The 17,092-nt window shown below is 40.2% G+C and overlaps 1 protein-coding gene across 6 annotated transcripts in view; it reads right to left on the bottom strand.

The window, feature by feature from the left end:
• The window catches only part of ryr1b (ryanodine receptor 1b (skeletal)), a 177,737-nt gene that overhangs the window by 91,250 nt on the left and 69,395 nt on the right, over nt 1–17,092 (bottom strand). For all 6 annotated transcript variants that reach the window (XM_079825048.1, XM_079825049.1, XM_079825050.1 and 3 more), the window contains 19 exons: nt 17,005–17,091; nt 16,689–16,915; nt 13,649–14,093; nt 12,824–13,381; nt 11,739–11,939; nt 11,540–11,651; nt 11,111–11,254; nt 10,664–10,937; nt 9,879–9,996; nt 9,660–9,792; nt 7,780–7,874; nt 7,554–7,689; nt 7,283–7,466; nt 5,838–5,949; nt 2,747–2,867; nt 2,442–2,611; nt 2,124–2,344; nt 1,946–2,036; nt 61–201 (listed from right to left, as the gene is read on the bottom strand). In XM_079825048.1, the coding sequence (XP_079681174.1) occupies nt 61–201; nt 1,946–2,036; nt 2,124–2,344; nt 2,442–2,611; nt 2,747–2,867; nt 5,838–5,949; nt 7,283–7,466; nt 7,554–7,689; nt 7,780–7,874; nt 9,660–9,792; nt 9,879–9,996; nt 10,664–10,937; nt 11,111–11,254; nt 11,540–11,651; nt 11,739–11,939; nt 12,824–13,381; nt 13,649–14,093; nt 16,689–16,915; nt 17,005–17,091 (3,570 nt within the window). The remainder of the gene's footprint in view (nt 1–60; nt 202–1,945; nt 2,037–2,123; nt 2,345–2,441; nt 2,612–2,746; nt 2,868–5,837; nt 5,950–7,282; nt 7,467–7,553; nt 7,690–7,779; nt 7,875–9,659; nt 9,793–9,878; nt 9,997–10,663; nt 10,938–11,110; nt 11,255–11,539; nt 11,652–11,738; nt 11,940–12,823; nt 13,382–13,648; nt 14,094–16,688; nt 16,916–17,004; nt 17,092) is intronic.

The following is a 17,092-nucleotide window of genomic DNA, read 5'->3' as shown; positions in this document are numbered from 1 at the left end:
TGTAAGTGTTCATTTTTCAATAAGAATTCATCGGTTGAGATATGTTTGTGTTTGTCAAACCTTGTGTGCGAGGGACTCAAAGATGCCCCAGAAGAGTTTGCGAGAGAGATGCAACTCCTCCTCTGATGTGACTCCAAAGTTTGCCCATCCATTCGGCAGGCAATAATACTTCCAGCAGCGCTCATAGTGGTTGGTCAACAACTAAAAAAGAAACAGGATCAGCTGAAGTACACTGGCACAAACATGTGACGATAAGAACTAAAGGGGTGGTAAACCACGATTTCACTATTCTAACTTTAGCTAGCGTGTAATGTTGCTGCTTGAGCATAAACAACATCTGCAAAGTTACAACGTTCAAAGTTTAAAGCAAAGGGAGATATTTGCTTATAAAGAAATCCATTTCTAAGGACTACAGCAAACGGCCAGCAGGCGACTACAGACATTCCTCCAGGGTTGGTGACATCACCAGCCTCAATATTTACATAAACCCCTCCTCCGTGAATATTAAATAAGGGGGGGTGAGGCAATTTTGTATCGCTGCTGTTATAGTGGTATAGGCTTGAGTGGTGTTGCTGCAATGCCGACGAAACACTGTTATTTTCATCCGGATTGCAGGTCTGGGGATGGGCGTTTAACATACAGCATGTTATATGCACGTGTGTTTGAGACAGAGGGGAACAGGTCGCAGATATATGCTGCCCATCATAAAGCACGAGACAGACAGGGGTCGGAGGAGAGGACTGGAAAATGTGACATAATGGACAATATTCATGCGTTGCAATTCATGAGCGGTTCAGCGAGACAAACACTGCCAGTGTGAATCATGCACGACGGGCGCGCCTCCCTCTGCACATTTCACGGAGGAAAACATCCACAATCTTCGCGAGTTCAATGCCGGATTTGCACAACGTCAGCTGCGCGATACAAAGACGGCCAGTGTGTGGATGCACGACGCGCGCGCTGCACATTTCACGGAGGAAAACACCCACAATCTTCGTGAGTTCAATACAGGATTCGCACCACGGCTTGTCCTGAAAGCTGGATTTACAAACAGAAGCTGTTTACGGGCCACAACCTGTAAGTCTGATTGATTTTTCATCGATGTGTTTTCCTGTAATATGTTAATTGTAAGTTGTAGCAAGGCAGTAAACAGATGACAACGCTGTTCTGCAAACCAGTCTGTTAAATGCTCATTCATACTTAACGTTATCCGACGAACACCTAACGTTACAAACACCTAACGTTAAAATCTCAACAGCGAGCTTGGCATTAGTGTAAATGATTCTTTGATTAGAGCTTTTATGTATTATTTATCTACAGGCATGCTAAACATGGTTCTGTGTGTGATTTGGCTACTAGTAAAGCCAGTGTTTAGTGTTCGTTTTGGGTTAATAGTTCTTGCAGCCACAGATATTTGGCTTTAATCGTTCTAAAAATACAAAAGTGCCATTCAGTAGCGATCACTATAGATCCGCAGTCTTTACTCTTGAGGACTGAACAGGTTCTGCTCGATCATCTTCACTAAAATGTTCTGGGTCTGATTCGGGCTCAGATTGGTGTGGTTTTATTGACGCCATTGTTTCTAATACTGACCAAAGCACAGCCTCCGGTAAGGGGCGTGACGTTTCCGACAAACGTGCACTAGGCGGTTAGCGAATCAGAACACACTAGGCCAGCTAACCAATCTGAGTCCACTGCGTATTTTTGAGGGACTGGCTTCATACAACCTGGAAACCATCAGACCGTTTTACAAGGAGGGACAGAGCAGTGTAGAATAAAGGTAAAAAATATGAAAAATAATGCAATTTTTTTAAAACGAAGCATGAACACATGTTACAGTGCACCCCACAAACACAATCAAGCCTTCAAAAGAATGTGTTTTACCACCCCTTTAAAACAATACAAAAATCACTCCCAACGAATTAAAATAACTATACTTGAATACCTTTAGGGGCATCTTGGCGTACTCGTTTAAGATTGGCACATCAAACACCAGCCTTCTCAACAGATGCTGCAACATGGATGGCCGTAGATACCTAAACATCACAAATATTACTTTATTAGCTCTAATATTGTAAGTTGGCATTTCTAGTAGTGATGTCATTACAGAGTGAATAACTAACTTGACAAGAGACATCAGGCAGTCCTCGATGACGTCCCGCTGGGCTTTGGTAAGTGCACGGCCACGGGACAATCTGTAGATGGTGTGCAGCATAGAATCGATCATGATAGCACGGTGGTCAGTGCCAGCAAACAGCGGGGCACACTTTGTGAGCAGAGGCAGCACAGCTGAGCACAGGTAACGGTTTAAAGCCAGAGCCATCTCTGTGGTGCTAAACGCCAACTGGAGGAACACCACAATTCAGATCACAGTGTTGTTATATTACATTATATAATATTACGAAAGGTAAAGACGTGATGATGAAATATTAAAAGCTCACCGTATCTAGAGAGGCTGCAGCTCTCATATCGGGCAGGAAGCCCACCTCTAGCACATGCAACAGGAAGTCCTGGTTATCAATTCCATACACTCTGTCCAGGAAAAGCACCATGGAGGCTTTGTGGTCTGGCACGAAACTCGCTGACATTTTTGGCTCAACGATCTGAGCATCTATGAAAAGTATCACAGACAAAACAAGAGATAATCATGCAGAAGTGAGTTTTATGTAGGCCTGTTTTCACATAAAAAGTAGGAAAGACTGAAAAATAAAGATTAAAGTAAAGAAAGACGTGCTCTCTTGTGTACCTTTGCCTAAGGTGGGGATCTGAACAGGAAGGCTGATGACTCCCACCAGGTCTTCAATGGGCACGAGAGACCTCAAGATGGCTCTGATTCTCAAAGCTTCACCTTTACCGGCTTGGATCAACTGTGGGTACAGAACAGGTTGAAAATTAAAGTCCACATGAAATCTGTTGAAATGTGACCTCTTTATACACTTCAATTCAAAAGTTTCGGGTTCATTAAGATGCTGGACTGTCTGAACTCATATATTCAGATCCATAGTTGCACAACTCAAATTGCTGCTGTGCTGTACACGTCGTACCACGCAGTGGAAAAGCAAACCGAGCCGAGCCGTACCAGTCGAAAAGCGCCATTAATAAATTGAAAAAATGTGTTAATTGCAGCTACAGCGACGCGACATGGCACGGGAGCACCACGGTGGTGATTCAGCACATAAAACGAAAACATCTTGGAGTCCTTGATGAGGAGGAAGGGAGTTCAACAGCAGGGTAACATTCAGTCACTACAAAATCCCACTTTTGTTCCGTTTGGAAATGAGGAGCGCGACGTCCCTCCAGTAGCTCTTCTGGTGCTTGTTTACTCGTTATCCAGCTTGACAAACATGACAAGTTAGCGTTAGCTTGTGAATAACAGTAGTAAAGCAGGGGTGGTATAGTTTGCAAGACTAAAGACACGTTTTTATTCACTTGCCTTTTTTGGCCCATTCATTTTTCAATCTGTTGCTATATTAATTTCGTTGACAAATAATTTGTCAATATTTTAATCAACAACATTTTTCACAGACAAAAACGAGACGAAAATCAAAACCAGCTTTGAATGACAAAAACTATGACTAATATCTATTGTCATTTTCGGTCAGCATTCGGTCTTAAAGTGACAGCAGTCCATTAACCTGCTTCCATTTGTGCTCTTAATATTAATCAAACAACAAAAGAAAGAGAAAATCACCTCTTTAGTTTTAAAAAGGATTCATTATATTTATTATACATTAATTATTTAATCCATATTTAATTGATAAGGAATGTTGTATGCAAGTTGTTATAAAGAATGCATTTCATTCATTGAAAATAAGACATTGTGTTCTTCTTTAGGAAGAGTAGTTTTATTTAATTGTTACATAATATTTGTTTATATGTCACAGCAGTTAAATCTGTGTCTGTATTGCATGTTTCAACTTTAATATCATTCATATTAATAGTTTAATACAGTAGATGTTTTCTCCAGGAGTATATAATGGGTTTGGACATTTTAGAGAAATTCTTATTGCATTACAATTTAACTGAACCCATTAAATTTTGTTTGTGAGTGTGTGCGTCTGAGTGTAGTGTAGAGAACAAGTTCTAACATCCTGTTAAGTTTTCTGATTAGTATTTTTCTTTATAAAAAAAAAAAAAAGGATTTATAGATTTATTGTAGCAACCTGTGTACTTTCTGAAGATTTTTTGCACTGTCAGTTCTGTTTTTGAATAAAGGATTGGAAATTAATGCTTTTAAAAAATCTGATTTATCGATTAATCGAAAAAATAATCGACAGATTAATAGATTATTAAAATAATCGTTAGTTGCAGCCTTAGTAAACACACAACTCAAAACGCTGCTACTTTTGTGCAATAATCAATGTATCATCACTAGTGCACTTTATTAATATTCACCAGTGTCTCTTTAAATTACATGAATATTACTTGTGCAATACTTACCATTACTTGTATACTTTACCATTACTTGTACAATACTACTTATTATTACTCGTGCAATACATTACCATTACCTGTGCACATTTTTCAACCACAGTGAAATGTTTCTAGACCTGTCTGTGTCTTTGGTCTGTTTATACTATCATTTTGGCTTTTTATTGTTATGTGTATCAGTCCTTTAATGTTTATATTTGCACATAGAGCCTGGAGTAAAGAAATGTTGTTCTGCTGTACACTCGTTGTTGTATAGTCTGAATGACAATAAAGTTGACTTTGATTAAAAAAAAAATTTTTTTTTATACTTTTAATCAGCAATGATGAAATAAATTGATCAAAAGTGACAGTAAAGATGTTTATAATGCTACAAAAGATTTCTATTTCAAATAAATGTTGAAACTTTCGATTCATCAATAACAATATCAAGCAGCACCACTGTTTTAAACGGTGATAATAATCAGAAATGTTTCTTGAGCAGCAAATCATCATTTCTGAAGGATCATGTGACACTGAAGACTGAATGATTCTGATAATTCGGCTTTGATCACAGGAATAAATTATATTTTAAAATAAAACTATTTAAATTGTAATAATATTTCACAATACTACTGTATTATTGTATTTTTGATCTAATAAATGTAGCTTTGGTGAGCATAAGAGACTTCTTTTAAAACACATTTGAATAATAGTGTACATACATTATGTTTGTCATGGACTTCACAGGTAAATTATTAAAGGGATAGTTCACCCAAAAATGAAAATTAGCCCATGATTGACTCACCCTCAAGTCATCCTAGGTGTATATGAAATTCTTCTTTCAGACGAATATAATCATAGTTATATTGAAAAAGTCCTGGCTAATCCAAGCTTTATAATAGCAGTAATAGTTGCTCTGTTTTTTAAGTCCATAAAAAATGCACCTGTCCATCGAATAACACCGTGGAAAAGTATTGAAAGTTGAAAGTGAAACTCAAGATGCGTACATGACGTCATGACGAGCGGACCTGGTCGCGTTAGTCTTTCGATCGGCAGAGGCACTTTCAACACTTTTTCCATAAATTGAAACCCGAAGGCGTTAGGCCAAAACTTTACTTTATAGTTTTAAATATGGATATTTTTCTTACACAAACGCATCGATTCGCTTTGGAAGGCCTTTATTAACACCCCAGAGCCGCATGGAGCAGTTATTTGATGGACAGATCAATTTTTTTATGGACTTCAAAAACAGAGCAACTATTACTGCTTTAATAATGCTTGGATTAGCCTGGACTTTTGTAATATAACTCAGATTTTATTGGTCTGAAAGAAGAATGTCATATACACCTAGGATGACTTGAGGGTGAGTAAATCATGGGATAATTTTCATTTTTGGGTAAACTGACCCTTTAAGTTGTTATACTTACATGCATCTCAGGAGCGCAGCGACCCAACAAGTCAATAAGGGCACAGTAAAATGACATGATAGCATTTCCAAGATGCACTCTGTTCTCCTCATGCTGCTCCTCCCCTCCAAACCTGTGAACCAACACAAGGGGTAAAAAAAAAAAAAAAAAAAAAATATATATATATATATATATATATATATATATATATATATATATATATATTAGTGCTGTCAGTTAAACGCGTTATTAACGGCGTTAACGCAAACCTATTTTAACGGCGTCAATTTTTTTATCGCGAGATTAACGTTCTTTTTGGTCTAACAAACTTTGTAGTTTTTTCACATGCTGTTGCAACAACTAGTAACGTTAGAAAAACTACAACACCACTCCGGATGTAGCTAGACCGGAAACAAAACATCAGGCACGCTGCGGCTGCCCGCACTCGTTTGGGCCATTAAAAGAGTAGACGTGGATGGCAAGCGTGAGACGCCGAAATGAGAAACGTATTAAGCCATGGTTTAACTCAGGGGTCTTCAACTAAAAGTGCTTGTCTTGAGCGCTGCTTTCTGCTCTGATGGTGCGTAGCCTACACACCAGACGCGAATGAAGCGTTTTGCGCGAGTGATTTAAGTCAATGCAAAGACGCAAATAGACATTCTGCGGCGCGGATTAAGCGGCGTGCATGTCGCGTCATTCGCGTCCGGTGTGAGCGCACCATCAGTCTCTTCTTCACTGCATGCTTGACCGCGCGTCTGGGTCTGAACGTAGTAATAGAGAGCATTGCAACGTTAACTGTTTCATTATGTCAAAAGGCTTCGCGGTCCGGATGGACGCATCTCGCGGTCCGGATTCGGACCGGAGTTCACTAGTTGGCGACCCCTGGTTTAACTGCACTATAGGCGGAGTCCTAGTTTACCTTGCATGTGCACTTTGTAATTTTATTTTGTATCACCCTGTTTTGATCCCTTAGAAAGGGCTGTTGAAGGGGCTGTTTGTGCAACAAAGTATTTGTTTCACCCTTTTATTGATGGGCAGTGTTACATTGTGTGAGATTATTTGCTCCAAGTGAGAATGTTGGTGTGAAATCGAACACTAAAGTATGCCAATGTTGTTTTCAATAAAACAAACATTTGAACAAAGCAAGCCGATCCACTTTTCTATGTTGATAAGAGCATTAAAATAAGAAAAAATAATGGGACAAAAAGAAATCAAGGGACATTTAGAATAAATAAAAATGTGCGATTAATTGTGATTAATTGTGAGTTAACTATGACATTAATGCGATTAATCGCGATTAAATATTTTAATCGTTTGACAGCACTAATATATATATATATATATATATATATATATATATATATATATATATATATATATATATATATATATATACATATATATACTGATTTAACGGCAAACTGTCTAATTGTAAAGCAAAATTCACTTTCACTGAAGCATCTTACATGAAACGTCGGTCCTTTTTGGTTGTTGGCCCATCTCGGGCAGGGTCCTCAGAGATCTTAATGGCCTCCTCTATGGCAGCTAACAGACCTGCGCCACCCTCTCCTCTCAGTGCGGGACCAAAGCACTCAGGCCGACGAATCAACAGACGAACAACCACGTTAGCGTTCTCCTCTACGCTCTCACCTGCAGGGGGAGACAAAAACACAACGTTTAATTATGAATGCCTTCAAACACAGGAGTCAGAGACAGAATTACACTAAACGTGCTCACCATTTACAAACACTGCAAAGCGCAGGAAGTCTAGATATCGCTCTCCTCCACTTGGATTCCATCCTATATCAGGGTAGCCTTTAGAGAGCAGCATGGGGCACATCCGAAGGCCACAGCCAGCCAGATATGTCACCACCTGAGTAGCACAACGAACCAATTCATTTTTATCCAGTGGTACATTGTAAATGCCTGTAACACAAAATTAGTTCTGACTTCTGAGCCTTACCATCTCAAGGTCTTGCTCTTGCAGAGCCAGCGCCAGCTCATTGTTGTCAATGCAGGACGCGGCAGCAACATCCAGAGGAGTAGATCCACGCATCCCTAAAAAGACACTTATTTATTTTAATATTTAGATTAAAACAAACTTGGTGTTAAGTGGTTAAAGGTGAAGAATTTGCAGAACAACCTAAAATCTGTTTTATCCAAAAAAATTCTTATTAAATTATTACAACCCCGAATCAGAAAAAGTTGGGAGAGTATGGAAAACGCAAATAAAAAAAAAAGAAGTGATTTCTAAATTTACTTTGACTTGTATTTCATTGCAGACAATATGAACACAAAATATTTCATGTTTTGTCTGGTCAACTTCATGTCATTTGTAAATATGCATCCTTTCCTGTCATTCAGATCTGCAACACATTTAAAAAAAAGTTGGGACAGGAGCAATTTAGGGCTAGTAATGAGGTAAAATGGTTAAATAATGATGTGATTTGAAACAGATGAAACCATTAATGCTGAAAAGTACATAGAGATTTTGGAGCATAATATGCTGCCTTCAAGAAGACATCTTTTCCAGGGACGTCCATGCATATTTCAACAAGACAATGCAAAACCACATTCTGCACACATTACAAAGTCCTGGCTGCGGAGGAAGAGGGTACGGGTACTTGACTGGCCTGCCTGCAGTCCCGACCTGTCTCCAATAGAGAATGTGTGGCGCATTTTGAAGCGCAAAATGCGACAACGAAGACCCCGTACTGTTGCCCACCTTAAGACTTGTTTGCAGGAAGAATGGGACAAAATTACACCTGAAACATTTCATCACTTGGTGTCTTCAGTCCCTAAACGTCTTTTAAGTGTTGTGAAAAGGAATGGCAACATTACAAAGTGGTAAATGCTTTACTGTCCCAACTTTTTTTGAAATGTGTTGCAGGTCTGAATGACAGGAAAGGATGCATATATACAAATGACATGAAGTTGACCAGACAAAACATGAAATATTTTGTGTTCATATTGTCTGCAATGAAATACAAGTCAAAGTAAATTTAGAAATCACTTCTTTTTTTTGTTTTTGCGTTTTCCATACTGTCCCAACTTTTTCTGATTTGGGGTTGTATTATCACTTATGCATTTCAATAAAACACCGAATGATAGTGGTATCAAGCCTTGCTGGAAGGTAAAACTGAGAATTTTCAGCATAGCAATGGTAAGACATGTTATAGTTCTGAAAAAATGTAGGCCAAAGGAAGCATATAAAGGGAAAACAATAATGGTCCCAAAATGGATCCCTGGGGCACACCACACGAAAGAGGAGCAGATAATGAGGAAAAATTTACAGAATTTACAGAAAAAGTCCTATTCTCGAGGTAAGACGCAAACCACTGTAGTGCAGTGCCCTGGATACCTACCATACATTTAGGTGTTTGATTGTCCACATCCAACAAAACTAGCACAACACAAGAGCCTGAATCTCTTGTGTACTGTACCTCTATTTGGAAAACATTACTCTAAAGTGTCGCAATAGACTAAAGGCACGTTCAAACCAACAATAAATCAAGCATTCTGCAAAATATGCCAATAAAAAGTTGACTAAAAGTTTGTCTATGGTGTTTTTGACTTGATTTTGAAGTATTGAAGAAGTTCTGACTGAACTATGATGATAATTATATAACAGTACTATACGTTTTAATGATCACTCTAATTCTATGAAAATAGGGAAGTCCACATCACAGCTACGTATAACAATAAAGACAGAGGTATGATATCATTGGAATCACTTTTTCCCCAGCTAATTAATAATAAAAACACCCTATCCATTGTGTATTGGTGTGGACGCTAATATAGTTATCATTTTTATTCTTGGTGTGAATGGACAAAGCAACCGACCCAGTCCAATGCCACTGTTCTGCAGCAGGTATGAGAGGTGGTCGAACATGGAGCGCTGGTTCTGACGGCTGATCCTGCAGAAGTAGCACAGGAAGCGACAGCAATTGGTCACCATTTGCGGGAATCGAATTTCCTATAGACAGAAAAAAAATTTTTGTATCAGTTTTAATTGCAGAGTTTTAAATGTTCAGTATGTGTATAACAAACACAGGAAAGTACCTTGGAGTCTCCTCCACCTCCCAGCACGTTGACCATAACCTCCATGACCGTCTCATGCATGCCCAGCGCACGCATCAGGTTAGGGTGCTGGTAGAACAACTTGTTGTTCATGATGTTCCTATGAGACAGGAGACGAAATGCATTTGAAATACCACACATGATGTGAATATTGATAATGTTAGGCAAATGTTTCTTGAGCAGAAACATATGCAGAATAATGATTTCTGAAGGATCATGTTACACTTAAGACTGGAGTAATGATGATGAAAATTCAGCTTTGCAAGGACAAATAGCATTTTAAATTATATTCAATTGGAAAACATTTCACAAAATTACTGTTTTTACTGTATCTTTTTTTACCAGAAGATACTTCTTTCAAGAACTTTAAAAAGGGTCACACTTTAGTTTAGGGTCCAATTCTCACTATGAACTAATTGCTTTATTACTTAGCATGCATATTTACTAGGATATTGGCTGTTTATTAGTACATAAAGCACATATTAATGCCTTTTTCTGCATGTCCATATTCTACATCCTTTAATCCTACCCAATACCTAAACTTAACAACTACCGCACTAACTATTAATAAGCAGCAATTAGGAGTTTATTGAGTCAAAAGTCATAGTTAATAGTTAATTAATAGTGAGAACTGGACCCGAATCTATAGTGTGACCTTAAAAAGCTTACCAACCCAAACTATTGAACAGTAGGGTACATCAAATATGGAGTGAGATGTCTAGCACTTTATTCACTGTGTCCGCTCAGCAGTCATTTGAAGCACCCACCCAATGCTCTGGATCATAAGCCTCTCCTCTTCCGGGCCCATCTGGACGATGAGCAGGGAGCGGATCTGACCCAGGCACTCCAGCAGGTCCATTGTGTCCTGTATGGACACGGCGTTGATGGCATAGGCTTTAGGCAGGGCGCGGATCAGCTCTCCCAGTGCGTCATACTGCCGGTGGAGAAGACTGAACATGAGCCGCACCAGCTCAGGGTTCTGAATAAAGGACTCCTGAGCCCAGTGGATCATTGTGTGGGATATCAGCTCCTGTAAAGTACCTGAGGAATAGAATGACGTCCAGAAATGTTAGACCAACACACAATTACAAAAAAAAACATAATACCATTTTGAACTGCGTGAAATATTGATCTATAGTTGAGGAAAGCGGTGCAACCATGAGATAAGATGCATCTGTACAACCTTCTCAAGATGTTTTACTACATTTACTCACTAGGTTTGGGCTCTTCCTCTGGTTCTGGCTCCTCTTCTTCCTTTTTCTTCCTAATGCTCCTCACCTTCTCCACCAAACTGAGTAGTCTCCCTCTCAGAGACGCATCTATCTCTTCCTCCTCAGCTTCTTCTTCAACGTGGACACCTGAGGTAAAAAAACAAATATGGATCAGAACCACATAGTCCAGATTTTGGTCAGTCAATAAGGCTGATCACACCGTCAGTCCAAATCCGATCATTTGTGTATCCAATTGGAATCTGATCTAAACTATTGACAGTGACCCATGGCACTCTTGGGCGAGGCTTAGGTCTTCTTTATAATTTCTGTGTTTGAATCCTCAGATTTGATCACAAGGTGTTTTGCAACAGCAGATGCTTGGTGTTGTAATGTGGCCGTACAGTAATTTTGTGAGATGTTTTGAACACTGACCGCAGTGATTTAGGAGGTCATTGTGAAAAATCTGGAGGGTTTCCCGCACTTCCTCTGGCACGGGGCAATCCTCTTCTTCCGGGCTATGCTTGAAGTTAGTCAACAGGAAAACCTGCATATATGCTCATAATCAGTGATCAGTCTTCCCTGAAAGCAGTTCAAATCATATGTGGGTTTAAAGTAGAAGTGTGTCTTATACTTGTTCCTGAGGAGGAGAGCGGAACTCTCTGGTCCTGCGGGCGGTTTCTGCAGCAGACATGCTAAATGCTCTCATTAGAATTTTATATCGTTCACGCTGGTTTGACTGGATCTGCAGAACGAAATTATCAGAGAATGCCAAAATAGCCTCAACTCTGTGTCTGAGCTCACAGTCACAGAAATACTGTAGAAGGGTACACATCTAAAAGAGAGGGAGAGACAGGCAAAGACAGTATTAAGAACAGTACTAACAAGAGAAAAAATTACATAAAATACAGACCCATGGATGTATGTATGGATGTGTACTAGATAAATGGATGGATGGATACTAGATGAATGGATGGATGGATGGATGGAGGGATACTAGATAATGGATGGCTGGATACTAGATCAATTAATGGATGGATGGATGGATGGATGGATGGATGGATGGATGGATGGATGGATGGATGGATGGATGGATGGATGGATGGATGGATGGATGGATGGATGGATGGATGGATGGATGGATGGATGGATGGATGGATGGATGGATGGATGGATGGATAGATGGATGGATGGATGGATGGATGGATGGATGGATACTAGATAAATTAATGGATGGATGGATGGATGGATGGATGGATGGATGGATGGATGGATAGATGGATGGATGAATGGATGGATGGATACTAGATACATTAATGGATGGATGGATGGATGAATGAATGGATACTAGATAAATGAATGGATGGATGGATACTAGATAGATCGATGGATGGATACTAGATAGATGGATGGATGGATGGATACTAGATAAATGAATGGATGGATGGATACTAGATGGATGATACTAGATAGATGGATGGATGGATACTAGATGGATGATACTAGATAGATGGATAGATGGATGGATAGTAGAAGGAAGATACTAGATAGATGGATGGATGGATACTAAACAGACAGGCAGACGGACGGACGGACGGACGGACAGACAGATAGATAGATAGATAGATAGATAGATAGATAGATAGATAGATAGATAGATAGATAGATAGATAGATAGATAGATAGATAGATAGGGAGATAGATAGAGATTAAATGTACCTGCAGTTTTACAGACTCTGGCAGTTTCATTTGAAGTAGCCCCTCCTCTGGTGCCTCCTCCTCCTCCTCTTTGACCTCCTCTCCTACTTCCGCTGCCTCCTTTTCTTCTTCAGCTTTTTCTCCGTCAACCTTCTCTCCCTCCTTCTCCTCGACTGCCTTCTCCACCTCTTCTCCTTCCTCTCCCCCCTCCTTCTTCAGAGCTTTCAGCTCCTCATCCTCCTCCTCCTCTCCAACTCCTTCATCCACGGCTTCCTCCTCTCCTTCAGCAGCTTCTTCTTTCTCCTTCACCTCCTCTCCTTCCTCCTTGGGAGCAGCTTCCTCTCCTGATTCCTCGGTCTCTCCTGCCTCCTCTTTCTTCCCGAACACACTGGGATCAATCATCTTGAGAATGTGCTTGACGTCTTCATTGTTGAAGATGCCCATGATGAGGAGGGTGCTGATGAGTTTGAGAATGGGAACGAAGTGGAACTCAACGCTGCCCCCAACAGGATCACGCATGGCCTGGCTGCCGTCGAACACGGCTTCGGTAAGCATGCTTAGAGCCTGGATCTTCAGCTCCTGTAAAAGTATTAACAAAGAGATTGTCTATCAACAACTGTAAAATACAATGCTTTATTAACATTTCTTCATACTATACTTTATCATTAAAATGCTATAACAATAATCTTTATCTGTAATATTAGCTATAGTAACAGGACCGTTTTGAGTGTCATTGTTTGTATGATTGTTTGTTGATTTCAAATATCAACAGTGCTTCTCAAAAATCGCACCTTTAACTTAATAATATCTATATGTACCAACAGTCACTATTGTATCCCACTGTACCTGCAGAGGGATGATGGGGCTTAGGGTGTAGAGATCTGGGTCAGTGCCCACAAAGTTGATGGGGGAGAAGTGTAGCTTGGGTCTGAGGCAGGTTGTGAGACCCACTCCTGGCAGGTCTTGGGACGCTTCTGGATCTGGGAAAAGCTTAATACTGAGCGTCTCTTCCGTCATGGGAATGATGAACTCGCGATTGGTTCCCAAGCGGTTTCGTTTGGCTGACTCCAGGTGGATACTGATGAGAAGGTCGTAGTAGCCGCTGCGGAGAGGGCCGGGCAGGTAGGTATTCTCAATAGCGTAGAAGAGCTGGGATTCGTCCACGTGGCTGCAGAGGGCATGGGCCACACGGTTGTTGCCCAACGCACACACGGCACAATAAAGCATCAGGGTGTGATAGTGGAACTTCAGCAAGTTATGCTGTTCCGACAGTTCCAGGACGTCAATACACCTGCATACGAGAGAACAAGTCAACAATCAAACAATAACTAGACAAAGAAAGATGCAGATACTAGATAAAAGTTGGCTTAAGAAAGCCTGGCCTGAAAATGTGAAGTAGTTCAAAGTCAGCATTAAACAGAAGTTGCGATAGGCTTTTCTTCCTTATTGTGATGTATATCCTAGTGAAAAAATGGAGTTGATTGGATCATTGCTACGTGTGGTTACACATGGTCTGCGGTTGTGAGGCCGGTTGGATGTACTGCCAAATTCTCTGACACGCATTTGGAGACGGCTTTCGGTAGAGAAATTAACATTCAATTCACTGGCAACAGCTCTGGTGGACATTCGTGCAGTCAGCATGCCAATTGCACGCTCCCTCAAAACTTGCGACATCTGTGGCATTCTACTGCACATTTTAGAGTGGCCTAATACTGTGGCCAGCCTAAGGCACACCTGTGCAATAATCACACTGTCTAATCAGCATCTTGATATGCACCTCAACACCTGTGAGGTGGATGGATTATCTCGGCAAAGGAGAAGTGCTCACTAACACAGATTTAGACAGATTTGTGAACAGAGAGAAATTGGCCTTTTGTGCACATAGAAAAAGTCTTAGATCTTTAAATTCAGCTCATGAAAAATGGGGGGCAAAAACAAAAGTGTTGCGTTTATAATTTTGTTCAGTGTACATTGCATTATAGGGATGTCCAGATCCAATCACGTGATCGGAAATCGGACACATCTATAGCTATGCGGTGGCACAGAGTTAGACCCTTTTGACTACACACAGAAACAGCAACGCGTCCGGCATGACATCACTTTGTTGCAGAGACGCTATTGGTTAAATAAGGTGAATTAAATAAAAAATAAGGAACATCCTGGATCTGTTTTTTCGCTCTTCTTTATTCTTTTTTTATGTAATATAGAAGTATCGGATCGGGACTCGGTATCGGTAGATACTCAAAATCAAATGACTCAGACTCGAGGGCAAAAAAACCTGATCGGGACATCCCTATTGCATTATGTTGCTTGAAATCTCAAATATTATAACATTCTTCATTGACAATTACCATATTTTCCGGACTATAAATCGCTCCGGAGCATAAGTCGCATCAGTCAAAAAATGCATCATGAGGAGGAAAAAAACATATAAGTTGCACTGGACTATAAGTCGCATTATACTGGACTATACTGGCTTCACACCGCAAGTGTTGGCAGGGCACAAGCAGTGTGTATGGAGAGCGTGCCCGCTGTTCATTCACACTGGCAGCGTTTGTCTAGCGCAGCTGAGCCTCTACCGGCAAGCACCCATCTGTGGCCATCTTGCTTTCAGTCCGCGATTAGCTTTCTTTGTTTTCTTCATTACAGTTAAAGTAACCTCTGCTTTTCGCCAGTCCCTCACAAGTTTCTCACTCACTCCAAACTTTCTTTCTGCTGCTCGATTACCGTTTTCGGCTGCATATTTTACTAACGTTACCTGCAGTTTGTAATTTGCAGAGTAGGATTTTCTTTTTGGGGGGCATTTTGTTTGTGTTCAGTCTTTCTCAGTTGTCTTTAAGTTAATATTTCAGTTAACAGGTTTTCAGTTCTCAGTTGTTTTCAGTTCAGTAGGCTACAGGAGCAGCATAGAGCGCCCTCTCGCGGCTGTAGACGTAGCTAAATGTTTATTCTTGTCAGCCAGTATGAATTAATTTTGATATATAAGTCGCACCTGACTATAAGTCGCAGGACCAGCCAAACTATGAAAAAAAGTGTGAATTATAGTCCGGAAAATACGGTATTCAGTTATTTGTAATGATGTCATTGTAAAAAAAAAAAAAGAAGAAAAAGAATAGCTTCAATGTAGCTAGCTACTTTTTGATAGTAACTTGTAGTGTTGATAACTACTTTTTCAAAGGGGTAGCTTGAATTTAACTTAACTACTTTAAATTACAAGTAGCTTGTAAAGCTATAGTTTCAGAGTAGCTTGCCCAACACTAGTTTTCTTTCTCAACTGTTTACATTCACCTAAAACAGAACTGACTGTGTTTACGTGAATACACGCCAAGACCGGCATTTTGACATTATTCTGTGTGTATTTGACTGTTTAAAGCGTAATAAGCAACGAAAAACAATTCAATTTAGCCCTGAGAAGTGGCTTTATGCGCGAGCACAAAACCTGCAGTAATGAGTAAAATGATGCGCAATACACACACTGAAATTCAAGTACTAACACCAACAATATTCGAATGAAACGAGTGAGTGAGGGGAGGCGGGTTTGTGTGTAACTCGCTGTCAGAGAGATGAGAGAGAGAGAAAGAGCAGCTGGTATCGTGTGTCTATTCTGAGGAAAATGAGCATTGGAAGCGTTTCAGATATTTCAGTATTGGTATGTATCGAAAAATCTATATTTTGACAACACTTCATTGCACTTAGTTTATTATTTCAGACGCCTTATGCCTTAAGACTACTGCGTTCCAAGCCACTGCTGAAATACACATGCATTTGCCGTGTGTTAATGTCAATTCCTGATGAAGACACTTAATGAAGCAATTTGTTTTGCTTTGTTGTTTTTTTTCCACGATTATTGTTTTCAGTTTTGATTTTTTTTGTCGTCCTACTGTACCTGTTCTCTTCAGGTATATGCAGAGCCATCATGGTGAGAGGGTCTGTACATTCCACCATCCAGCCGTGCCTCTCGCTCACCCGCCCCACCTGTGGATTCAGGAAGTGGTTGGGCATCCTGCTCCAGATCACAGGGGTCAGCATTTGAACATCAAGCCGAGGAGGACACTGGGGCACCGGGTTCTTGCGCTCACTATGGAACATGGCTGCTGACAGAGGCATGATATTCTACGGGATGGAGAAAAAAAGTGAGAAATTGAACTATTACTAAAAGAAAGCTAATGACTTCAAGGGCAGAAGCAAAGGATAAAGCTGACCTTGAGTTTTCCAAGTTCCAGCTGCAACATGTTCTGGCTGGCTGGCAATATAAACACAGCTGGAAACAGCTTAGTGTTAGGCTCCACC

Source organism: Gobio gobio (assembly GCF_949357685.1).
Source record: "Gobio gobio genome assembly, chromosome: 9".
Lineage (NCBI taxonomy): Eukaryota > Metazoa > Chordata > Actinopteri > Cypriniformes > Gobionidae > Gobio > Gobio gobio.
Note: the sequence above shows the minus strand (reverse complement) of the source record. Positions and strands in the feature narration are given on the sequence as shown.